This window comes from Electrona antarctica (genome assembly GCF_951216825.1).
Source record: "Electrona antarctica genome assembly, chromosome: 11".
In the NCBI taxonomy this organism is placed as follows: Eukaryota; Metazoa; Chordata; class Actinopteri; order Myctophiformes; family Myctophidae; genus Electrona; species Electrona antarctica.
In genome coordinates, this window is record NC_136792.1 from 21,196,880 (window position 1) to 21,224,065 (window position 27,186).

The 27,186-nt window shown below is 41.5% G+C and overlaps 2 protein-coding genes across 3 annotated transcripts; both read left to right on the plus strand.

Annotated features, from left to right (window-relative positions):
• Positions 1-1,323: 1,323 nt before the first annotated feature.
• Positions 1,324-9,646, plus strand: usf1 (upstream transcription factor 1). Of its 2 annotated transcripts, none has more exons than XM_079514137.1 (11): positions 1,324-1,380; positions 1,771-1,837; positions 3,178-3,227; positions 3,366-3,478; positions 4,624-4,728; positions 6,116-6,269; positions 6,690-6,777; positions 7,261-7,319; positions 7,451-7,551; positions 7,786-7,914; positions 8,345-9,646. In XM_079514137.1, the coding sequence occupies exons 2-11, from the start codon at positions 1,830-1,832 to the stop codon at positions 8,432-8,434; spliced, it is 897 nt and encodes a 298-aa protein (XP_079370263.1). In that variant the 5' UTR covers positions 1,324-1,380; positions 1,771-1,829; the 3' UTR covers positions 8,435-9,646. The 2 variants fall into 2 exon arrangements, with proteins under 2 accessions (XP_079370263.1, XP_079370264.1); XM_079514138.1 differs by having other exon boundaries at positions 7,451-7,545.
• Positions 9,647-9,771: 125 nt separating this feature from the next.
• On the plus strand, positions 9,772-25,677 carry gkup (glucuronokinase with putative uridyl pyrophosphorylase). The gene is made up of 23 exons (XM_079514111.1): positions 9,772-9,906; positions 10,522-10,628; positions 11,407-11,451; positions 12,559-12,712; positions 13,328-13,399; positions 14,590-14,678; positions 15,359-15,515; positions 15,686-15,763; positions 16,501-16,592; positions 16,788-16,893; positions 17,413-17,492; positions 17,732-17,800; positions 17,903-17,963; positions 18,140-18,156; positions 18,261-18,318; positions 18,460-18,552; positions 19,898-19,958; positions 20,161-20,274; positions 20,858-20,915; positions 21,572-21,640; positions 22,748-22,811; positions 23,332-23,403; positions 25,329-25,677. Exons 1-23 carry the CDS (start codon positions 9,850-9,852, stop codon positions 25,425-25,427), a joined length of 1,872 nt encoding a protein of 623 aa, XP_079370237.1. The 5' UTR covers positions 9,772-9,849; the 3' UTR covers positions 25,428-25,677.
• Positions 25,678-27,186: the final 1,509 nt, after the last annotated feature.

Below are 27,186 nucleotides of genomic sequence, written 5' to 3' on the forward strand. Positions count from 1 at the left end.
CATCTGCGAACAGGAACAAGTTGCAGTCACAAGCTGAAGTCATGTCGTTTACATATATTAGGAACAGTAGAGGCCCTAGTATGCTTCCTTGTGGAACGCCACAGCTCACTGGGAGGGGGGGACAGTGTTCCGTTCACTTCCACCATCTGTTCTCTCCCCTCCAGGTAGGATTGCATCCAGCTCACTGATGTGCTATCGAAACCAATTGCTTTTAGCTTGTTAACCAGTATGGAGTGGTTCACGGTGTCAAAAGCCTTTTGGAGGTCCAGCATGACCATGCCGCAGTATTTGCCAGCATCCACCTCTTGTTTGATGTGGTCGCTCAAATAGAGAAGGCATGTGTCAGTGGAGTGGGATGTTCTGAAGCCAGATTGGAACTCGTACATTAATTTATTAGTGGCAAGATACTTTTCAACCTGTTCATAGACTATTTTTTCCATCACTTTCGAGATGGAGCTTAGAATAGAAATAGGGCGGTAGTTGCCGGGGTCTAATTTACTCCCTTTCTTGTGCAGGGGGGTTACTTTGGCCAGTTTGAAATCTTGGGGGACCTGTCCCTGTTTGATGGAGAGGTTTACTATGTGGGTGATGATTGGAGCTATAGAGATGGCTGAGTCTCTGAGAAATTTGGAGGGAATATTGTCATGGCCAGTGGCCTTGTGGGGTTGGAGGGCACTCAGTTTCTTAAGTACCTCATCAGTTGTTACCATAACTAGTTTAAAATCGTCTTTACAAACACCTAGGTTTCGACAGACGCATAGTCTCAGGGTCAGATTCTTCCTTTCCCTCAAAGGTGACTATTATCTTTGGTGAGTAATAAACTGACCCTGGATCGAAGCTTTGATTCCTTTACCTCAGATCGACATCGACACTTATATTAGGCGTTAGGCCTACAGGTTATTGATTGATTGATTGATTAAAAATAATTATTAACCGATTGTACAATGTGTGCAGCTCAAGGGTACAGGTCAATAAAACCAGAAAAAGCTAAAGGTTATCAGATTATATGTGATTTCGGGACCACACTGTTTTACTTTGGACGTTTGGAGTAGTAGCATCACTAGCATACATAATGTAACTTCATGGCGATTGGCGAGAATAGCTTTTTTCTTTTTTTTTAACTCATGCACAGCACTGAGTCAAACTCCAAGAAATGACCACAAACGTCTGAAAGACTGAAACCATGTCCAGGACCATCCATGATCCATGTGAGTTGAAATCATAACTCTTTGGTCGAAATGCAAATCTGCAACGTCTCTGTGGCGACAGAGTTCCATAGGACACTCATTTCAACGTAACACCGTCGCGCTTGCGCAGATCAGACGGTGACCCATCCAACTCTGTTGACAAATACCGGGGGAGGGACCACTCCACTGCGTCGTAAGTACATCTTTGTCCAGATGATGACATATTAACAATCCAACCTTGTAAGATAAATATAACTTATTAAATGTCGTTTTACATCATATCCGCCAGCTGGGGCAAATACATACTCCATAAGCCTCATAAACCACGGCTAAGGAAAAGTGCTTTGTGGTCTGGTCGAACATCTGCATAAAACCGCTGGGGCCGAGTAGCATTGTGTAGGAATGGATCCAGTAGCACTGTAGCATTTACCGTGCATTACAATGGAACAAGCACGGTTCAACTCAACTAGTAGCTTGTGGAGTGCACGCATTGACTACATAAAGTCGTATTCTTGCGCTGGTTACAAACGTTTGTTCACTCGATCGTGTTTCTCTTTTCAAACTTGTGAACTTTCTCCTATAGTCTGGGCTCCAGAGTGAGTGAGTGAAGGCGGTCTCCTCATCTAAAGACTGTTGGTGGAAATGAAGAGGTTAGGAACTATTATTTTGGGGTGGAATGCATACCTGCTACAATTTGTAACTGGAAATGTCTTCTAACTTGTTCTAAGCTTATCAAGTGACACCCCCCCCCCCCCCCCCCCCCCTTGTTTTCTGTACGTTAATTGCATACCATTTCTTGATTGATTGAAATATTTATTAACAGTTTGCAGAATTACAGTACAATTCAAGCACAACTCAATACAAAGACTGTTAACTGTGAGTGGACGACCCAATAAACCATTAATGAAATGATTACTATATTTACCCAGGGTATCTGGGCTAAGCTCAAGAACTTGTTTCCAGCCAGGCCCTGCTCATAGAACATTTCATCGTAGTGGTTCAATGCCTTGTTCAAGGGCACTTCAGCGGTGGTAATTTTAACGTGTCGGACCGCTGATTCGAACTGGCGACCTTCCGGTATCAAGACCGCTCCGCAATCCGTTCGGCCACCGCTGCCACACTTGTTTACAAGAGGTCCACCTTGTTCAATTCATCAAAACATTTAGAGACGTACAAATATACACTTCTATAAAGCCAAGGAACAGACGGGAATTCATCATAAAGGAGGTAAAAAGGGAAAAGAAACATATACAGTGAGGGGGAAAAGGGGTGGGTGGGTGGGGGGATTCAGATTTTACGGGGGCCAGTTTCGAATTGCAGCCGTCCGTAGGTGCCCTTTGAGAGCGGATTTGAAGGAGTCAAGGGATTCAAGGGAGTCTTAATTACTGTTGGTAGGGCGTTCCACATTTTGGTGGCATAGGATCGAAAAGAATGCCATAATTGCCATTGCATGTCTTTAAAATGTCTTGATGAATTGAATACACAGGACTGCCTTATATGGCTTTTTGTGTTATCCTTTTAGCATCATTATTAGGGTATAGACCACTGTACTATTTACAAACTGTTAATAAAGTATTAAATCGAATAATCAAACCTTGAATGAAACAGCATAATTGCGAACGCAGTGAGCATTTATTTACTATGAGACCCAGCAGATCATGTCTGTCTGTGTGTGTGTGTGTGTCTGTCTGTGTGTCACGCTGTAACACCACCCGCCCGCCACCTGAGGCAGCTGTATCACACACAAAAACACACACACACACACACACACATGCACGCACGTGCATTGCACGCACGCACGCAAAAGAAAACCTTAAAAAGAAATTAAATTTAAAAAGAATTAAAAAGAAAAACAAATTAAGAGGGGGAAAAAAGCTCTGTGTGTGTATGTGTGTCAGACTGCCACAACAGCTGTGTTCGCTTCCCGCGTTCACACGTCTTACTTGTTATCAATGCTAATCATAATCCACCACTATATCTCTGTATGCAGTCAGCAGAAGAGCCCGGACCCAGATGGGACCATTACTACCATTGAGGAAGGTTGGTGAAACTGAACCTTTTTGAGTTTTAGCTTTGAAAATTAGGATGGTTTTGCTGTAATTATATAATTGAAAACATGGTGTAACGCATAACCTAGTAATAATGGGAATTTGACTAAGTCCATATCTGTTTTCTCAGGGTCGGTGGCCACAGCAGAAGCTCCAGCTGCTATTGCCACCATACAGTCTGCCACCACCTTCTCTGACCAACCTATCAAATATCTCTTCAAGACAGAAGGAGCTGGTGGGCAGGTAGGATTTAGGGAAAAGGTGTTTTCCTTACAGTAGCTTCTAATGCTAATTTTCTATTCAGAAACAAGGTCATGTCAGGAGGGAACAACCAGGGACTGAATCTAACAGAGTGAACCAGGGAAGGTCCAACCAATCATAAACTAGAATACAATCACAGAGAATCACTCAGAGAATATGTGATTACAATATGATACTGCTGAGCTGTGTGTTCATGTCATTATTATCAAAACAGTGTTGTGTTATTTTCCTAGGACAATGATTACACTGGTACTTACAGAATTTTAGAATACTTGTTGAATACTCAATTACTCATCTATCTATAAATGCACCAAGTCTCTATGTACGTACGTCTGTAATCCACATCAAATTTGACACACGCGTTCCACACCACCTCAGGGAGTACAGTGCCCGGTGTCAAGTCCGTCGGATCGCCAGTTGTCCAGAACAGCACAAAAGCCCGGACGGGGCCCAAATCCAGATCACCCCTAGATTAGATTTCCATATATGGAGCTGGCCTGTTCTGGCATGAATGAACCACACTCACCATGATAATGTAGCTCCTCCTTGGCTTTTAGATTATTTGGATTTGCACTGTCCCCACCCTCAACATTCTAATGCAGTGAGATCAAATTATTCAGTGAATAACAGCATTGTCCACAGAAAAGCTAGAGCAAAGGTTTATATTTATATCTCCTGGCATTTTCTTTGCCCTCTAAGAACGTCATCACATCACAGACCTAACCCATCCCAGGAATGTGTTCTCCACACCAGGCCAGAGCCAGTTGAGCCACCTCCTTCTCTAACCCTAAACCTTAACCAAACACTTAACCTCTTCTGATTGATTGACCCACAAATTTAAAAGAAAAATGTTATAATCAAAAACAAATGTTTGTCATGTTGATTTTTTTCCTGGTTAGTGTAAACCTTTCCTCAGGCAGTATGCTTCATCAAAATTCACTGTGATACATAATACTGTACTACTCTATGCTATACTGTTTACTTGTTGAGAGATGCTATGTTGTTCTGTTATTTAGACCGATGGTAGATGTGATGTCCATCCTTGATGCTGCTTATTCTGATCTTGCATTTTGTAAATTATTCTGAATAAAGGCCGAATAAATATAATAAATTGTGAAATGTGACAGGTGACCTACAGAGTGATCCAGGTGTCAGACGGTCAGCTGGAGGCTCAAACAGATGCAGGATCTGCAGTCAGCCTGGTTACTGGGTTTCCTGCTGCTGCCACACAGGTGACAACTCTTTCTTAACTCCATTTCACAGTTCACTACATTAACATAGTCACACCATTTTCATATTTATATCCCCATCATTAATATACACGAAATACTGACTAAATGACACACACAACCGGTTCTAACTTTATAACAATGATGTGTTTTGTTTTTATATAGCATGCATGTATAATTTAGCTGTCAATTTGCTGTTAACTGGTGTACTGAGCCTACATGTAACCTAAATACCAAGTCAACTTCCTAGTTCACATGGTTAATAAAACTATTCTATTCATGAACAGGGTTTTACTGACACAGACAGACACACTGGGCATTATCTTGCATTCGGCGCAAAGCAGCGCAATAGCGCTCCACAAGAATGTTAGTTTCCACGTTTGTCATTTTCACGCACAGTGCCCACATTGTATAATTTTTAATTACCCAATGCACTTGTGCGTATCTGTGCGGCCATGGCCCTGAACGTTGGTCTTGAAGTGTGGTTTGGGCCCCGGTTAGTCTCTCTCTCCAATATACCTCTAAAAAAAGCTAGCTATGACACTTGAGCTGTGTTTAAGTTGGCAGTGGCACTGTGGCACCATGTTGCACTGGGTGTATGATAGGGCCCAGCCCCATTGTATTACGTGTTTACATAAGATACACTCTGTCTCTACAGACACACACTGCCTTTACATACACACTAGGGCATTCACTTCTAGTCATGTTGACTAGTTGCCTAGTTTACTAGTCGACTAGTCGACTAGTTGTTTAACTACCTATTATGTAAAAAATAAAATAAATTAAAACAATAAACTTTTTCTTTTTTTTGGGAAATAAATATTTGTACATTGAAAAACTGTGTACATGGTGACTATAACTATAATCTACCTGATCTTGAGGCCTACAAAATCGGTAAAAAAATAAAAAAATATATATATATTTTTTCTTTTCTTATCAACTAGTCAACTAGTACCAACAAGGTCGACTAGTGGATTTACTAGTTGCTTAATGCCCTAATACACACACTACATCTACGAGCACTGTCTCTCTACAGATACACTACAGACACAAATACAAATGCTGTCTTCTCTGCGGTGTACCATGCCAATTTGTGTATTTTATACATATAAATAAAAGTGCTTTAAAGAACAGTTCCATGGGTGCCGGTATTTTCTTACAGAGATTTATTGTAAGTAAGTATATTTTCCAGATGTGCATCCGGTAAGAAAGTTCAATAATATTGAAACGAGTTGGAGTCGTGCATGGTCTTTGTACAGACACAGAGTCTTTACAGACAGTCACACATCTACACACAGGCTCTCTGTTGACACTACACCCGGTATACAGACACACTGGACACACACACACACACACACACACAGTTGAATTGTTGTGTGTTATATTTCAGGCTGTGTTCTCCCAGTCAGAGGGTTTAGTAGAGGGAGACGCCTCAGAGACACAGTACACATACTACCCTGCCACCATCGCAGACGCCACAACCGCTACCATGGTTACCACCGTACAAGCCTCTGATACGCTGCTGGGACAGAGCACTCCAACAGGTGTGTGTGTGTGTGTGTGTGTGTGTGTGTGTGTGTGTGTGTGTGTGTGTGTGTGTGTGTGTGTGTGTGTGTGTGTGTGTGCGTGCGTGCGTGCGTGCGTGCGTGCGTGCGTGCGTGCGTGCGTGCGTGCGTGCGTGCGTGCGTGCGTGCGTGCGTGCGTGCGTGCGTGCGTGCGTGAGATTCATTGATTCATTGATTCATTGATTCATTGATTGAATACTTTATTAGTCAGAAATGTAAACAGCATGGAGGTTTGTTTCCATTGTCATCCTATGTAAGGGGGGGGGATTTACATTGAAAAGTACTGCTAGAACAGGACTATGACATGGTTACCTTGCTAAGCAATAATGTGAGTATTATATAATATATATATATATCGAATTCTTGTACAGGCACATTTAACAGTCCTTTTTCCCACAGGGCAGGTATATGTGATGATGTCACCACAGGACATTTTAACAGGAGCCAATCAGAGGACCATCGCACCACGCACGCAGCCGTACATAGCGTAATGGCACATTTCGTATATTGCATTATCTAGTCTAAACCTTTACGGTTTGAATGTAGCTGAATGTAAATAATTAGAACAGCATTTGTCAACTAGACAATTTTACTTTAACTTTAACAGTTTTCAGACTGTCACAGTCTGAAAACTCATCTTATTCCACCTCTTCTCCAAACACTTATGTATTGTCTTTGTGTCTGTATTTGTTCCCTATTTAGACACTTAAATTAATTAGATAAATGTTAGCCACCAGTATGTTGTTTACAGGTTATTTTAGATAACCTGATGTCTTCATATGATCTACCTTGATTACTTTGAAGCACATACATTTTATTTGCACTCTAATTCCTGGACCACTTACCCTGTTATTGGTTGACTAGAAGTCTCTTGCTCTTACTCCAACCTTGTACTTTATAAGTCACTCTGAAGTCACACTAGAGTCTGTGATATCTAAAAAGCTAATATGTTGTACTGATTGGTTTGTAGAAAACAGGACACTCCTCGGGCTTCAAGAGATGAGAAAAGGAGAGCCCAACATAACGAAGGTGTGTGTTCATAGTTCATACACTAATATTTTCATATTCAGATATGCTTTATCAGGAAATACTACCAGACCTGTGAATTTTAGAGGTCAAGAATCCACCAGATAACAGAATTTGTGATTTATTTCCTGAAGTTGAGCGCCGGCGCAGAGACAAGATCAACAACTGGATTGTGCAGCTCTCCAAGGTCATTCCAGATTGTAATGTGGACTACACCAAGACGGGCCAAGTGAGTGTGAGTTAAAGCGACTGAAACCCCTTTTTCTTTGTCAAATACATGAATATGAATGTGAGCTAAATGGAAGAGAATATGATCAGTACAAAGTTAAATTGAATGTTAGTAGGATGTCAAATGTACATCAGAGTGTATTATTTCACTCCGTAGACAGCAGAGACTAAAGGCACATAAAGGCTCTTGAATTTTACAAAATCTAAAACTTAACATGCCTCATCTTGTGTCTGGTTTCAGAGTAAAGGAGGGATCCTGTCCAAGGCATGCGACTACATCAAGGAACTACGGCAAAGCAGCCTGAAACTGGGAGAGGACATCAGCACCCTGGATCGTCTCAGGATTGACAACCAATTACTGAGGCAGGAGGTAGAGTAAGATGTTTAGAACATCTCTGGGTGGATTGGTCGTTACGTAGAATTCACATTGGTTGCAGAAGCGTTTTCTGCCGATACGTTCTTCTGCTAAATAGGTGTGTACAAAACATCCACGTCACCTTTGTTGTGTGTATGCCTAGTCCACACTTATTTAAGAAGACGGCGCTCTTTGTTCGAAAGTTAGCGAGTCTACATGTTTCATAACTGCCGATCAGAGGTGGAGACAATACATATCTGTGTCTACTGCAGAATAATTTGTCCCTAAAATGAATGCTTGAGTGTAACATTTCCCAATTAAGTAAAAAAGGCAGATGTTAGTGTGTGTTCGTGGGTTTTTTGTCAACTGGAAAAGGGCCTTTATGAACAAATATCTTGCCAGTACAGTGAACAGTGCCGCTGCTAAATTGTAAATTGTTGCTCAGGTGGAAGACTGGAATTCTAAGAACCAGATCCTGAGGAACCTGCTGAGACAACATGGCATCGTGGGCTCGTCCACCACAGACCCTCAGTGAGAAGAAGTCAAGTGATGACCACACCGAAGATAACGTCAAGCCAAAATAGTACTTGAATGTGACCTGCTCTCTTCAAATCAGTCAGATGTCACTCATACTCATGTTGAGTTAAATGTGAATATAACATCTTGATGTTTGGTCTGTTGTTGGCTTTTATTGGATTACAATCAAAAGGAGGATTTTAGGATTTGTAAATATTGTTGCCCCGTTCACGTAGGTTGGAGACTTGTGAATAGGCTTGTATGCCTGCCTTATAAAGACAATCACTAGAATTCATTCAGAAGAAAATGGAAATCATGTTGAACATGAATATTTTGGCAGCCAGTAACACAGAGGGAGTCGTATACTGTGAAACTTTAACACTGTTGTGTCGTGGTTAAACGCCAAGTCCAGACCAATTATAATTGTTACACTTTGAGGCCATTTTGGTAACGGTCGATATTTGAGTTGCCCAATTTGTGTGATTATTTTGAGGTTAGAACTAATGTTGGTCATTCAGAAGCTGAACATCTCTTTTCATAACTCAGTGACATCGGACTGATTTGGTACAGCAGGTCACCTATGTAATCGATTGTGCATGATACAGCGCAGGTCTTTGAATATTCATTGAATAGTAAGTTCAGCAAATTTATATTCTCTTCTCATTCAGCTACTTTGCTCTGAAATATTTGCAAGTATTCAAATACTGTTAGATCTTTTTATGTGTTATGAAGACTGTTCATGGTCTGTTGAAAAAAGATTGAGGCAATGTCAAACTTGAGAAGCCCTTTCTGAATGCCTCCTTCAACAAACATTGTGTGGAAGTGATTGTTCCATCAACATTTAATAAGCTCTTAACATATTGAAAACATGTCATGTCAGTGTCATTTGTATTTTATTTGTTTATATTTTTCTTAAACATTTCAATTCTGTATTTTTTTTATTATTAACAAACGCACTCTCTCTCATGTTGAAGTCTCCAAAATATTTGTTTCTCTGACTTTTCGTCAGATTGAGCAGATGATATAATACAATCATCAATGGTTAACAATTTTGCTTTGTATTTCTTTCCATTAAACTCACTGGAGACAATGTACAATTGCATTGCAACAATGTAACTAACTATAACCTAACCAACCAATTGATTGAGTAGGTAGTTTCTAAGCATTGCATTGTATGTAACCAGTATGTATGTCTTTATACAATTAATAACAATAAAAAATGAGCGAAACAGCCTGGGTCATGATGACAGTGTTACATTATTATAATAACATCATCCATTATCAGGTGACACTGCTCCTTTAAGAAAAGGGGGCACTGGCTTTCTTGACGTCACTCGGGGCGAGATTGAAGCCTTTTCATTCCGTATTTCGTGTACTACAGTCAGAAGATACAAATACTCACGTCACACACTAACCAACTCTCAGGTGCTGTCAATGATCTGTATATTAGTGGTGGCCGGCCACGGCACCGTTTTGGAAGCCCAAATAAAGGTAAGTTTCTCCGGTGGTGGAGGCAGAGAGGTACCGTCCGTAGGTAACTAGGTTAGTTAGGTTGGGTGCAAAGCTCACATATTATATAGTACTTTGTGTGTGTGTGTGTGCGTGTGTGTGCGCGCACGCGCGTATACGTGTAGCTGTAGGCTGCTAACTTCAGCTGCTCAGACTCAATGGAGTAGCCTACAATTTTGTGCATAAACTGAGATGCAATTTATACTGAATTATAAGTTTAGAAGCGCGCAGTTGAAACAGGAAGGGGAAGGCGGGTTTACAATGTACATTTAGAATAGGGCCATTGTAAAGCATAACCTAACCATAATTACTTTGCCATGGTTAGCCTATATTCCCTATAATAGGATAATCAAAAGTCATTTGAAACAAACATTAAAACTTGTATGTGGATCTCTGAGGAGCTAGTGTCCCTTAACCTTGGATCAATAAGTCATAGATTTATTTTATTCTGACATTCATAGATACACTGACACACATGGATTAGTGGTCCCTCAATTCTAGTGGCCTACCATTATTGATTATTTGTTTGATTTAGGCCTACATGTAATACCCATTGGTGAACTTGGTGAAGTCACTCACACCACTCTCATCTCACAGAATGATGACACAGGCCTGTACAGCCACCTGACTGGGGTCCCTAAGGCCCTCCTGCCTGGGGTAGGAGGAAAGAAAATACTGGACTTTTGGTGGGAAACTGTCAATACGTACGTACGTTCAAGTGGCGAGTACAGATTGTTGTACTACTAAGCCATTTATTTTCATTTGTTTGAAAGGTGCTTCATTTATAGCATATTACATTTTGGTGGGATTTTTGCCCAATTCTAATCTGTCCTGTTGCAAAGGTTCAATTCTACTGAATTCCAATATAGAACTAACATCAACACTATGCACTTCCATTTAGAAAGGCTAAAAGTTGAAGACAAAATGCACTGCTACTTTCAACATGGAAGGTTTTACAATCCAAAACTCAATCATTTGGGTACAGTCATCTGAAACACAATTTAGAGTCATGTACAGATTATGCCACCAGACAGGCAACACAAGACCGGTTTTCACTTTGTATAAAGGCAAACACTAATTTCTTGAAGTCTGAGCACAGTAGAGTACAGAGCAAGGAAAACATGGAATTCCTTGCCACTTGCTAATGACCAAATTGATACAAATACCTGGGAATATATTTATAGGATGTCAAGCAGTTTCAGGTTTTTGTGTTAGCTGTAACTTTTCTCACTATGTGGATTTCATTCACTAGATTGTTTAATGCATTTGTATTTGTCTTCATGAAATTATTATTTAGTATACCGGTATATGGACTATATAAATAATGTAAAATGTATTTTCTTGTTTTCTTTTTCAAATGTGTTTTATGCATTGTTTTATATGTGGACCCCAGGAAGACTAGCTGTGCTTTAGGCCACAGCTAATGGGGATCGTAACAAATACATAAATACTGTACTGTACGCATCTCACATTTCTCTCCAGGCGTCAGCTGTTCACTGATGTCTATCTGGTCACGAATGCAGACAAGTGAGTAGAACTGCTCATTAATCTAACATTATAATTATTTATAAACAATCTCATCGCTGTTGGGTGTAAATCTCATGTCCAAAACCGTTCCTTTTCAGGAAATGGAACAAAACTTTTCAGAAATAGTGAAAATTGCCGATCTACAAGCTCACATTGTGAGCTTGCAATTTTCACTACTTTTGGTTGACGCTCTTGTATGGTGAAGTAGGGCATTGATCAAAAAACATACCATTTTTAAATGTGGAGAATAGATAGGCGATATTCAGCTGTCACTGATGGTGGAAGAGCCTTCCTTTGCATATTCTCTGTTCTCTGCTCCCCTCCACGTGGGGGTTTGACCCCAACCACAGGATCAGGCAGCATCTTGGCGGTGTGTTGTGTCTTGCTCAAAGGCACCTCGGCCTTTGGTCTGTAAAAGTGTATAAATGGAACCAAATGTTACAGGACCATTTTGGTTCCATTTGTACAATTTGATTTCATTTTCAGTGTAGATTGGGGTCCCAGAGATACAAATGGGGGTCCGTGGCCTAATCCATATAAATAAAAAATATGTCGCTGGGCGACAGTGACTATGATGTGGTTTTATTGTTGCAGGTATAAGCACTATGAGCGCTGGGCGACAGTGTCTATGATGTGGTTTTATTGTTGCAGGTATAAGCACTATCAGCGCTGGGCGACAGTGTCTATGATGTGGTTTTATTGTTGCAGGTATAAGCACTATGAGCGCTGGGCGACAGTGTCTATGATGTGGTTTTATTGTTGCAGGTATAAGCACTATCAGCGCTGGGCGACAGTGTCTATGATGTGGTTTTATTGTTGCAGGTATAAGCACTATGAGCGCTGGGCGACAGTGACTATGATGTGGTTTTATTGTTGCAGGTATAAGCACTATGAGCGCTGGGCGACAGTGACTATGATGTGGTTTTATTGTTGCAGGTATAAGCACTATGAGCGCTGGGCGACAGTGACTATGATGTGGTTTTATTGTTGCAGGTATAAGCACTATGAGCGCTGGGCGACAGTGACTATGATGTGGTTTTATTGTTGCAGGTATAAGCACTATGAGCGCTGGGCGACAGTGACTATGATGTGGTTTTATTGTTGCAGGTATAAGCACTATGAGCGCTGGGCGACAGCTAACGATTTCCCAGTGGAGAACGTGGTGAACGACGGCAGCACCACCCTGGACGACCGCCTGGGGGGCGTGGCTGACCTGGAGCTGGCCATCCGCAGCCGCAAGCTGCAGGATGACATCATGGTGGTACGGTCTGCTGTCTCTATGCCTCTGAGGTTCTCTGTGTCACTCTCTCTCTCTCTCTCTCTCTCTCTCTCTCTCTCTATTATTTACATATTTACCTACCGTAATATGGCATAAAGTAACAATAATAATTCAGGGGTGCCGTGGATGAAAAACGTTATATAGGGGTGACCTTAGCTAAAAAGGTTTGAGAACCACTGGTCTACTATACAGTATGATGGTGTTGTGTTATCACTTTGCTGTTATTACATTACATTGCTGTCGGGCGGAAACCTTCCGCTTGTCCCAAAACCGTTACTTTTCAGGAAATGGAAAAAATAACCTGTTTCCGGTGGATCCAATGTAGTTATTATTTGGTCACAAGCTCTTGTCAATACCTTTCTTTTGTTCAATATCTATAAAACTCACAGACACACTTAACCACTTTCACTTTTAAACAAAATTCTAAACTGTCCCCGCCAGTGACGTTTAGTGTTGTGAGTTTTGTGATATTATATTGTGATGGTGTTGTGATGTTATGTAATGTTATGTTATGAAGGTGTTGTTTGTTGTGCTAGTGTTATGTTATTGTGTTGTGTTATGGCAGTGTAACTTGTGTTGTATTGTGTTGGTGAGCAGATTGCAGGAGACATGCTTTGTGCAGACCACAACTTTGACATCGCTCAAGTCATACGCTTCTTCAGGTCAAAGGTAGAATTCTCACTTTGTTGGTTTTGTGTATTTTTATTTTGTCAAACTTGTACACATTATGCAGTACAGGACAAGTACATCCCAAACACGAGGGATTCTGCATGTCCTCTACAGAGCCGCAGACAGACAGACAGATACAGACATTCATGTTTTTTTTGGTGTATGAGTGTGTGTGTGAGAGAGAGAGAGAGAGAAAGTCAAGGCAAGGCAGTTTTATACGTACAGTATAGCACATTTCAAAAACAAAGCAATTCAGTCTGCTTTACACAGAACATCAAGCAAAGGAAACACAATTATACAATGACATTAGGGTGCATAAAACAAAATAAGTAAAACATAACCGATACAGTTACAGTGCAGAAGAGAAAGAAATTAGAATAAGACTGGAAGCAGACCTTCAGAGTTTGTTCCATGGTGCATAAAAACGAAATGCTGCTTCCCCACGTTTATGTTTGGTTTTAGGGACAGAAAGCAGACCTTTCCCAGATGGCCTGAGAGATCTGGATGGTTCATGATTTTGTACAAGATCAGGAACATATTTTGGCCCTAAACCATTCAAAGCTTCATAGTAAAGACCTGCGGATGAGCTTTTTTGTCACCCGAATCCGTGTGTGCATATTTATAATCCACCCGTTATCGAACCGCAATTAATCCGTGGGTGGTTGCGAATTGCGAGATTTTGTGCGTTTTCAAAGCCTATAGATAGATGCCATTAATTTATTTCCCGCATTTTTTCACCCGTGGTTTATCCAATATTAAGTTATAATACATTTTAATGACCCAAATCCACCCTAAACTGTGGTTAACCGCGGCAACCACAGCTAAATCCGCCATCCGCAGGTCTCTACTTCAAAGACAACGGACGGTGGTAGAGAGAGGGGGGGGGGGACAACATGTTGCAATGGCAGATTTGTGTGACATGTTTGTTCTATTAGAATAATGTTGAGACTTGCAATTTGATCAATTTAATCTCATGAGATTCTAAACAACAAATTACAGAATGTTTTGGATCGTGGAAATAGAAATATATTTACATTATTGATTTCCATTTGCTGTATGGATAGAGGCAATGTCTGTAAAGTCCAAAAGGATTATCCATTTGTAAGTTTGAGAGTTTTCAATTAGACCCTTATGTGTACACTCTCAGAATAAAATGAACACTGTATGGTGTGTGGCTGTGTGCTCTGCAGCCTGGAGAAGTGGCCATCTACTATGAGCTTGAGGAAGGAGAGAAGAGCAGCTCCAGGGGGATTGTGGAGGTCTGCCCCAACACACACAGGTCCGAACAATTAACGCACAGGTCTGATCAATTAACTTATCACACCTGTGTCTGATAAGTTCAGATCAATTAACACGCACACACAGGTCTGATCAGTTAGCCAGTATTTCATATATCAGGTTACAGTAAAAACAAACAAGTTAAACAAACAAAAGTAAATTAAGGAAAAAACTGGAGATTGCTTTAAAAGCTAATGAACAAAATACAATGAATTATCAAATCAGTTTCGATATACTTTGATATAGAAATGCAAACTTGTTTACTGGTTCCAGTAGCATTTTGTTGGCCCATATTCTTCAGGAAGGACAGAGAGCAGTGCATGCAGCATTACAATAATCAAGCTCGCAGTTGAAATTGTATGCATTACCTTCCCAGTGTCAGTTGGAAAGAGACAAATCAGTTTTAGAGAGTTCATAAGGTAAAGCCAGATGACCAATCTACAAGCTCACAATGCGTTTGTGTTGCAATGCTTTGAGAGCTTGTGTCTCATCTCATGTCGGCACGCGACACCGTCGTAAGGTATGTGGTTCAGACAGCTTGCCTGGCATATGATATTATGTGCAGTGTGCAACTTTACTAATGGCTAAACTCAGAGCCACAGGAGTTGGATCATAGGTGATGTTGTGTAAATTGCACTTTGCATTGTAGTCACAGTATGTTTTCTATGGTTTCTGTATCAGGATTACGCGCTTCCTGGAGAAGCCCAAGGAGGGCGTCACAGCATCCAGATTGGCCAGTGTGGTGTTCTACTGTTTCCGTAGCAGCACATTACCATACATCTCTGAGTTCCTGGCTCTGCAGCCGCAAGCCAAATGCAGGAGCTTTGGACGATTCTGGGTTTGTAAACGGAACATTTTCCACATTCAATACACTTCCCACGCCCCATGTGAGGTCATATGACCTGTGAGCATGTAACATGTACTCCACTTCACCTTACAGTAATACTGACAATATTCATTAAAAAAATACTAATAATAATTGACTTCCTGTGTTTCCTGTCTCTCCAGGAATGGCTTATAAATGAGAGGCAGCTGGAGGTGTTTGGAATGAAGTTACCTACAGGTTTCCAACTCATTGGACAAGTGGTCAGTACCTTTACTTAAGAGTTATACTACTTTGTAAACAGCAAAGATGTAAATAGGTTTTCAATGTAATGAGTCCCGGGATGCAGGGATGGTCTTTTAGATGAGTCCCAGGGACTTCAACGACGTTAGGCGTCATATTTTGCCATTTTTACAAATTGCAGCATTTAACTTTTTCATTTTATATGCTTCTAATGGGGTTATATTCATGTAGAAAACAGAAGAAGAAATGATTATTATAACTAAAGCTAGCAAAATAAATTAGATCATCCCGTGGATGAAGAGGTTGTTGTTTTATTGCGTCCCTTAACTATAAACTGCGTTTTGGGATGCAAAATGCACCCTATTTTAATCACTGAAATAGCATGGCCATTTATGTTTCAATGCTTTCAAACGTCAGAAACATTACGTTTTCCGTTTGTAAGCAATGAAATGAAATGGAAATACTAATAGGTCTATGTGCAGTGGAGTTGGAATTGGACAATTATTTGCAAAATCATAAATCTACAAATTCTAGGACACGCTCGCTGTGTAGTGTGTACAGATTATTCAGGATTTTATTTGTATTGATCAGAACGGAAATTACATTTTCCATCCTTCTATCCCCTGTCTACAGTAGCCTATTATGGAGACGGTGTCTTGCTCAAGTGCACTTAAGCAGACAGACAGACAGACAGACAGACAGTGTGTTACCAGTTATTTGACTATTAATTTCTGGTTGTTTTGTGTTGCCATGGCAGGGACTCTCAGACTACACCAAATGGCTCACTCATTACTCTGCCAAGCAGCAGAACGATCCTGCTAATCCAATCATATGTCGATCATACGCCAGGTAACACATCCAGTCATCCACACAACATATTCATAATATTCATACAGCATGGTGTTCTACTGTATAGCCTCCACTGCACCTCTGGAAATTGGTGCAATCTGTTTAAATATCCGGCCCACCCACACACATACTGTACTATATTATCAATGTGTTTTCAACATGTCAAGGCTGATATGGTTTCTGGGTTCTTCACAGGGTGGGACTCATTGGAAACCCCTCTGATGGATTCAATGGAAAAACCATCGCTATGTCCATCTGCAACTTCTGGGCTGAAGTTACCCTGGTGGAGAGCCAAACTCTGGTAACACACACACACACACACACACACACACACACACACACACACACACACACTGACATCAACTATACTAAGCACCTTTAATTGACTTGCATTCATTCATCTTAGCTGTCATAACGGGTACAGGCTTTAGTTACGACATACTATTGGTCCGAGTGTCATTAGACCGACAACCTACCTCAAACCCTAACCTAACCGCAAGCATGGAGCAGCGCATGTTCGACCGCATGTCCGACCGCTGTTCCCACATGTCGGATCTTTGGTGTGTCGGGTCTGCGTGTGCATCCAGTCATAACTACTGTAACTTCATCTTCATTGCACTGCAGAACGGGAATACTAATTATTGTAGAAAAATTTACTCCCAACTAGGAGGACTTACTTGTGTTTCTATTCTGGTGAGGACATTTGGTCCTTATGTGTACAGGCCAGTGACACACATACAGGTTATGAGATATAACATAAAGAAAGTGAGAGATTATGAGATATTATGTTCTGTAAACATAATGGATGTATGTGTTCCAGGTTCTACTGCCTCACCCACTCAACGACCCCACAGAGTTTGGAAGCCTGCAAGATCTGTTCTTCATCAGCCGCAAGGAAGGGTGTGTACACAATGTACTGTACGCAGCATAGTGGATGTGGTTCTGTTCCTTCACTCCTTTACTTTAAATTCACATCTTAACCATAAGGAATGGGATGCTTTTTGTGTGGTGGAACAGTGACAAACGTGCAGTAACTGGTGTTGTCATAGTGCTGGTGAGAAGAGAGTGATGCCTGACAGAAACCAAGTCTATCTCAATAATGTCTTAATGTATTATAAATCAATGTCAATCTATTTCAGGTACCTGGGAGGTCTGAGATTGCTTCAGGCTACGTGTAAAAAGTTTTATCAGTTTTGCTTCAAACAAGGGTAGGTAGGACAGGTGGCTCTAACTAATAACTGTCCAGGAGTTTGATATTTCTCATTGTCAGTATTGATCATCTAAGTAAAATACCATTTCCTGTGTCTCAGTATTACTTTGACGAAGCAGAACTTCACGCTCAAGTACGACACCAACATTCCTAGACAAGTGGTGAGGATCTGAGAAGATCGAGCTTAGTCAACACAGATTATAGCCCAATGAATAAATTAAAGATTCAGTAATTGTACGAAAGAGGCTTTTGTAAATATAAACCACAGTTTTTGCTGGTCATTGTTACAAGAACTTTTCTGTAGTCATCAATTGTCATTTTCTCTGTTTTGCTGCAGGGCCTTGCTGGAAGCAGGTAAAGAATCCTGTTGACTTTGTTACTTGCATAGATCAACTAAGATAAATTGGGTTTTTGAAGCTACATACAGTATTAAAGACTATTTTAATCTTAATTTCCAGTGCCATCGTGTCAGCTACCCTGAAGTGTCTTATGAAATTCTACAACATCACAGACAGTGTGAGGATGTTAGACTATTTCCCCAAGTTTTATTTATGCATGTGTGTTCTTGTCTCTGGAGCATTCTAGAACGACAAGTCGACAACACAATCTAAACCAATAACATTCATCTGTTATATATGTTGACATGTTTTACCTCAGGACCTCCCTAAACCGACCAGAGCCAACTTCATCCTTAACGTGGAGACAGATGAGCTGTTCATCACAGCGGGCCTACAGGACCGAGTTGTGCAGGTCAGCAACCTTAAACCATGAGTGGTGTTGTGTTGTGTTGTGTAAACTTGTGTTGTGTTGTGGTGTTTACCAGTGGCCACAACATGCATGGTATCTAAACCTATCCTAACCTAAATCTATCATCTGATGTGGAGTACAAATCCCCAACATCACATGGCTGGGGCATGTGATGACAATGTTTTGTGGGTACGGTTGCATGACAAGGCATGTGACAACGGTGGAAAGGAAAGAAAGCACATTGTCAATTATATTTGTACAGGGACGGCATTGAACACACAGTTCAGTATAAAATTCACATTGAAATAATAATAATTATACAACAGGTCGTTTCGAGGAAGCAATCTGATTGATTGAAACAGCCTTCTGGCCATGCTTAAACGAGCGTAATGGAACACCTAATCAAAACATAGAAATCAGCTGCTCTGTTCTCCCAGAGCGCAGCCGACTGGGTTGTTTCTTGGGACATTTGTGGTCTTAGTGGCGACAGCTGTCATTAAAATATCCGCTTTTAGCGGATGTCTTAATTTTAAGGGTAACTGTTGTATAATTGCAATATTACACTCGAGGATGTGCTTTACCGTCATTAATGCACTTCTGCGATGCCTTTTGGAACGTGCATTAATGACTGTAAAGCACACCTTCTTGTGTAATATTGCTTAAGTACGTAGTAGTTAAAACATGCAGCCAAAACATGACAATCTGCTGATCAGTCAGTCTAAGTAATACAAACTAAAGGGACCAGAATGACAGCACAAGTCCTCTGTATGGTTTGCACTATACACTGCCCATAGTTCACGGGCTTATGAAATAAATGTATATTTTGATGGCACTTGCTGTGTATCAGGAAACTGCTATCTATGATTTACTTCTATACAATATATGATCTACTTCTACACTATCTATGATCTACTCCTATACTATCTAGATCTGCGTACATGAGCCCTTTAATAACACTGGAACATTGTGCTATGTTATACTGTATGTGTCTGAATAGTGTGACAGTGCTACGTTACCTCTACAGACCAACACATCTGCTGTACTTACACACGCACACACACACACACACACAGTGCTACGTTACCTCTACAGACCAACACATCTGCTGTACTTACACACACACACACACACACACACACACACACACACACACACACACACACACACACACACACACACACACACACACACACACACACACACACACAGTCACAGTCACAGTCACACAGTCACACACACATATATAGTATAGATAATGATCTACTATCTACTTTTATACTTCTTCTCTGATTTGCACTGTTCTCATGTTGATGATGACAGATAGTCATTACCGCTCTGCTCTTTACAGGTGTATGAAGGTTTGGTCTACATGGATTTCAGCAAGCAGCTAATGGATGAAAGGGGCTATGGTAATAATGCTGTTGTACGGCTGAACAGCCCACAAACCTGCAAACATTCTCCTTCACACATCACACCTTGTCTCAGCACATCATCGCCCTCCTTTCACATGTCTCACATCCTGTTTCAGAAATCTGAAATAATATGAATATTCTTAAACCTGTGAAATGATGAGTTTATTTTCTTCTTTGTGTGTTCCACAAATATCCTCAGGGGAGTACATAGAGATGGACATGATGAGTCTTCCTCCATTCTGGTTAGCGTACCTGAGTGACCCCAGTGACTCTGGACGCATTCACAGCAATGTCCGGCAGCGCTGGCTCAGTGGTACACTTCATCTGTTCACCTGGTTCACAGACACATTGGCCTTGTTTCAGTTCCCTGCTAGCAGGACACTGCCAGAACATTCTGTGACCCAAAAGTGGGTTGCAGGACACTAATTGAGACACCGTGGCTTATTTAAAGGCATATTTAATGAGAAGATTATATTTTCTAACGCACCTGTTGCCTTGTAGGTGTGCAAAAGTCTGATTCGTTTTTCTTTTTTACTGCTTGACATTTTCAGGAACATATAGTTAAATACTTTTACTCTGTAAAACACTTTCTGAGTTTCAAATGAATTATGAACATAGGAGTTTACTATGTGCATTTCAGCTAAGACGAGAACACAAGAGTGGGTAATGTTACATCTGTAGTGAGCCATATCAAGGCTCAAATGCCCTTGAGCAAAGCACTGAACCCCTACTTAAGGCATACAGCTGTTGTGCAATTTATTTCTGTCTGTTTAACGGCTTGTATCTTTTTTGTTATCAATTGTTTTTAACTTTTTTTTTATTCATGACAAAAACAGTACAATTAGGGATACTGGCATTATGAATGAACTGCTCGTATCTTAACCTCTCTCTGTCAGGGGAGCCTCTGGTGGTTGAAGCCATGAAGTCATTTGCTGAGCTCACCGATAACGCCAGGTTGGTTCAGAGCTGTTTGGATCAGTTCTATGCTATTTATACACAAAATGTAACTACACACAAGTAGTGTACATTCATAGACAAGTGGTTAATACCAACAACATATCCAGATGGGGGGGTCTGTTGCCATATTGCTTCTTGCGTGTGCCACTCCTATGTCTCCTTTTTAGCTTTCTGACAATCACAGCTAAGCATAACATGGGTTAGAGAAATCTCTCCACCAATAGTTTTTCTATATGATAAAACATTGTTTTAAAATAGAAATGTCACGCACATATTTTTCCAGTGCATATGGCAGGCCTTGTTGATGGATTTGAGGAGATTTTGAAGGTCTGGTTCCAAAAATGAACCAGTATCTAATGTGTAAAATCCATGATATTTACATTGGAATGAATGAGCCTGGCTAGAAAGTGTCCAAGTGGGAGATTGTGACCTTCATCTTTGAACTTGTAAACCTGAATGTCAATCATTTCTTCAGGGTCTTTATAGTCAGGGTCTTATCATTCCGACCATGCATGTTTAGCGAAGATCTGCCCATCTGTTCTTGTTATTTTTTTTTAAAGAAAGATAGGCCTGCCACACATTGCTGCATAACATACAAATACAAAGAGGAATGAAGCATCTCCTGTTGTTTCTTTGGTGTCCTGGCTTTACAGGGCAGCTCTGCAGGCCAGAGACTGGAGCAGGCTAGCCCAGCTGATGAACCAGAACTTTGAACTGAGGAGGTAAGCAATCAATTGGGGCGAACATACAGTGAAAATATATTGAGCGAGCATTGCGATGCAGACGCAACAATCAGGTATTTCTCCATACTCAGCCTCTCTTCATTGTCATTCGCTAACAAGTTAATACGTACTTAGTACATGGTGGTTCTCCAGGCTCATGCAGCTCTCTCTCAGCCTCCTTTCATTCTCATTCGCCAACAAGCTAACAGATCTAATGGTTCATTCAAGGCAGTCTTTTTTTAACCAGAACACTGTTCACTTTCTTCATATTTCATTTGTCACAGCACTGTTCTGCAGCTTGTCAGTGATCAAACTCCCTCCCTCTCCCCAGCCTCCTCCTTGTGCCATCTATGTCTTCTCTAAGTTAAATGTATGTTTCTGTCGATTATATAATGTTATATCTCTGTATCTTAACGTATGCCCTTGAAGTGTTCAATGTAATGTTCTCTTTATCATCATCACCTGATGAAGGCCGTTCACGGCTGAAACGTTTTTTATAATGGTGTTTTAACACAAATAAACACTGATGGACCAATTCTTGCCTTTTGACAGCTTTTCAACTCTGTATCTCTGCTTCAACGGGATAGTGATCTCAGATTCTGTGTCATGCTTGCGCAGATCATCAGTACTATCAGAGGAGCAGAGTCACACCGCCAAACTGAAAGCAATATCATTACAGGATTGCATTTTATGGTTAATTCTAAAGAAAGTGTCTGACTGAACTGAATTAGTGTAGTGCAAAAACCGGAGGTTGATCCAGTCCAGTCATTGCGCCCGCTAGTCGCATTACTATGAAAACTTGCATTTCCCGTCAGTCAGTCAATGGTCACGCATCGATAATATGATCACGCATATGTCAATCTGACATCATCAAACCCTCTACTCTCTATATGGCCATTAACATGGCCAGTACAGAATTCATTCCATATGTTGATCTGCCCCCCATGCCAAAGCACCAGCTCTTGCTCGCCCAGCAGTCTGACGTCACCCAGGCGGATGCGTGCACACAAGGTCGCTTCTCGCCCTCAGGGCGTCTTACTGGTACCTAGTGTTTAAGTGGTTTCGCTAACAGACAAATGTACTGTTTGTGTTTGATTGTTTCTACAGGTCTGTCTACACAGACGAATGCCTAGGTCCTGGGAACCTCAAGATGGTACAATTGGCCATGCAGGTACTGAGAGACACTACTGCTTTGGTACTTCCAACAGCACACATTAATCACATACAGAAATTATTGCGAACGAAGTGAGCACTAACTATAGAAGCTGGTCTGTTTGTCAGTCAGTCTGTCTGTCTGTCTGTGTGTGTCACGCTGCAACACCACCCGCCCGCCACCAGAGGGCAACTGAAATTGGAATGATACAGAGGGGTGTGTGTGTGTGTGTGTGTCTGTGTGTGTGTGTGTGTGTGTGTGTGTCAGTGTCAGACTGCCACAACAGCTTCGTACGCTTCCCGCGTTTACGCGTCTTACTTGTATTTATAGTTAATATGTTTCATTGCCTAAGCTGTAATCCTGGGCAGTGTGCCGCTGCTCTCCCTCTGAACCTGGGGAGAGACCCAAACTGAGCTCTGAGACCCAAACTGAGCTCCAATGCAGTACTATGATATTTTTCAGAGTGCAAAATATATCAAAAATATATTCAAAAGTTTTTGTTCCAATTTTCAAAGGCTATTTTCCCTCCTTTCTGCAGTTCGGCTCGGCTGTGAAGCTACCAGGCAGTGGAGGTGCAGTCGTGGGATTGTGTCTGGACCAAACTAAACTGGTAAGAAAGCCTGATTCATAGTCTATTCTATGTGTAGAAATTAACCATCACATTGGCCAGCAACAGGGAGCTGCCCTGGGTTGACATTGAGATTCTTAAGATATTTTGAGGGGCTTTTTCTGCCTTTTATTTATAGAGATAGTAGACTGACAGGAAATGGGGAGTGACAAGCAGCAAAGGTCGTCAGGATCGGGAGTTGAACCCGCAACACGCTGTCAGGCGGCATTAGAAGTCTAGGGGCTCCAATTTTGTTGCATCCTTTACCCGCAGCACGGCCCGCAATTCAGCCGCTGCCCGAACATTACGAATATAGGAGCTTTCTCTGTCCCTTAATGGTATTTTCGTCCAGCATCACCCGCTATCTTCTTTGCCGACACCGGTATTTGCGCCTAGAGGTGTGGTCATGGGCGTGTTTGCACGCTTTCCCCTAAATGGCTATTTTGGTCACACACATTTGGGAAAGCGATAGTGGCATTTAAAAGCACCCGTAAGCCATGCCAAATTAGTTTGGTAAAGAGTGGCCACCGCGCGCTTCAATGGAGATGTCCAGGCACAGACTATAGTCAGGCTGCCTCATCTCTCCAATATTCATATTGCATCTCTTTGTTATTTTCCTATAATCAGCTGAAGTGAGTGCCTGCCACTTCCTTGTGTCCATTGTGTTTATATAATTGTATAGTCAAATAAGTTATTTGTGCCAGCCTGCTCTTCAGTTCATCACCAGCGCAGCAAATGGTTTAATCCGACTTGCCGAACTTTCCTTATCGCTTCATTCGCTTCATATACGATCTATATACCAAATGAAAGCCCTAATTTACATAGCACTTTGAATTTTTAAAAATGAGCAAGATTTGAGCGAGTTGTGACTCAATGAAAAGACGAGTGTTCTTGGCTCTGTGCGTGAGGAGAAAAAAAAAGAACGGCACCAGTGGCGGGGGGGGGGGGGGGGGGGGGGGGGCTGCAGCGGCTGCGGCTATGAAGCAATATAGCACTAAAGGGGATCTCTTAAAGCCAAGACTGGTGATTGGTTAAATCTGATTTAATTATTGCAACGCCCAAACCACACCTATGCATAATATAACGGGGAACGGAGGTGTTTAAGGGATTTAGACAGGTAACCAAAATACCAACTTTAGTGGGGGAACACCCTTTCCCCACTCCTAAAACCCCAAATAGTGGCTTTAGAAAGATGAGACAAAAATGGAGCCCTAGATGCCCAGACGGCTACACCAGCTGTCTGGGCCAGCTCTGACATATTCTCTTCCAAAACTAGAATCTAGAAAGCCAAGACTCTACATTAGCTATCTGAAAAATATATGCGTCACATGTATTTGTAAATATAGTTTAGACTCTGAAAATATTGTTGCCATGACGGCTCTGAACAAATAGTTTCAAAATGTCACTGATACTGGAACATTGTGCTGTGTTATACTAGTCAGGTTAGTGTTATACTGTTTGTGTGTGTGTGAATTGTGTGACAGTGCTGAGTTATTTAACTATAATCCTCAGACTTCCAGGACTGTTTTCCATTCTTACCAGGAAGTTCATTACATTCACCTGGTGGTGTCTGCCTTCCACCTGTGTCAAACTTCCTGGTAGGATGGAAAACCAACCATTGTGGGTTTACTCAAACCCTGCTGTATATTTAACCTGTTTGATGTGGTTGTCTATATTCTGCTTCTGATTGGCTACTTTAAAGACACCATCCATGTTAGCAGCAGGGCACTTGACTTATATATGTCCTTATAATAGAATCATTGTACATAGAACTCACTAGCATCAGATTCAATTTGTAGTTCTAATTTTAATGTACTACTTTGTAAATTCCTTGTAGGCCTACTGTATGTAGGCTACAGTATGACCATAATCTGCCTGGCCTGCCAATTAACTCTTTCTGATTGTGATTCTAATACTTTATCCACTAGGTGGCGATGAGACACGCTTTCCAAGAGGCAGGCTATGTGTTCTGTATGATTGTTCCATATAATCCAACTGCCAGCACTTCACCTCATCATCACAGTTGAATCAATGTGCCAGAGATCTATGGTGACAGATGATGTGAACAGTATGTTTATAATCTATAATATAGATCTATGGTGACAGATGATGTGAACAGTATGTATATAATGTATGACATATCATTAATTAGAATCAACACAGACATCATTCCACAATACATCATGTGGAATGTTGATTGTGTAAGGGTCGAATGTGGAATGTAATTTTTGTAGATTTAATGTGATTTCTATACAAAATAAAGACAAGTGTACTGTACAGTGTCGTTTTTGATGTGTTTTGTCATGGCATCATTTCATCTTTCACAATGAAACACTGTCCCGGCCATAATCTCATCTACTTCCAGATGCATGCAACTAGCAACTAGATAAAGTGCCCCTCGGGGCACAGGTCTCCACCAGGGCAGGTCAGGTTGTGGCCTCCTGGTGGCGCTATAATAGGCCAATGTGAAAAGGGTGCCATTTCTTCTTATGCCTTGGATGGCAATTGGCTTTGAGGCATTTTGTTCTAAAAATGTGTTTTGCAAAAATCCACCTGTTGGTGGTGCTATAACAGGCCAATGTGAAAAGGGTGGGATATATTCCTCAGCCTATAGAGCGTCGCAGTCCCGCCTCCTACCCTGGACCAGGAAATTAAACCCAATGCATTTTTCCCAGACATTTCTTAAAGTATTTATTTAAAGATGGTTACGCCGCGGACAAAGCCAACTCGAGTCGTGACAACTCATGACAACACAAATATTTTGGACCAAACAAATAATTACAAAGAAGAAAAACAACAAAAAAAGTGTTGTAACCTGCCGTTTTTTCTTCTTTCCTTTCTAAGTATTTGTTTGGTCCAAAATATTGTTTGTGTTGTCATGAGTTGGCTTTGTCCGCGGCGTAACCGTCTTTAAATAAATACTTTAAGAAATGTCTATGAGGAAAATGAAAAAAAAAACTGGCCAATCCTGCATTCTTTGAAAGCCAATGTTAGCCAATTAGGATGGAATATGAAATATCGGACAGATCCATCTTGAACACATGACTATTGACTATAGAGATAGTGTGTAACGATTTGAGGGATGTTTGGATAGAACTTGGAGAAGTAAAAAAATGTGTTTTCAAAAGTCGGCCTCCTGGTGGCGCTATAACAGGCCGTTCTGGAAAATTTGTGGCAGAGGTTCAACGTTCAGGGCACGGTGGCACAGTCGGTAGTGCTGTCGCCTCACAGCTAGAAGGTCCTGGGTTCGATTCCCGCTGGGGACGCTGTGGGCACTGGGGGCGTGTTCCCTCCTCCGCGTCATCAGTGCCCATACCCGAGGTGGTGTTGGTGAAAGGGCCTTCCTGTGTGGAGTTTGCATGTTCTCCCCGTGTCCCCTAGGGTAGGTACCCTCACAAAAACATGCAGTAATCCTGGTCTCTAAAACTGCCTCCCCCTGGCCAGCCGGGGTGCCTGATGGAGGGGAAAGGAACTGGTCGGAATAACGTGTTCCTTCCACGCGCTACGTCCGGCCGGGGAAATTCCCCCCTGTCAGGTGAAAAGAAGCAGCTTGGACTCCTCATGCATAGAAGGAGGCATGAGGTCAGTCCGCTGCCCCCCCCCCCCCCCCCCCCCCCCCAGGTTGGCAGAGGAAGTGTAGCGCCCAGGATTACATTAGATAATTGGCACTGGGTGAAAAAAAACTGGGTTGCAAAAACGGGATAAAAATTATTAGGGAAAAAAAAAGAGGTTCAACGTTAACATCGTGCAAAATTTGGCACAGTTAACGGTGCCGGAGATTAGCTG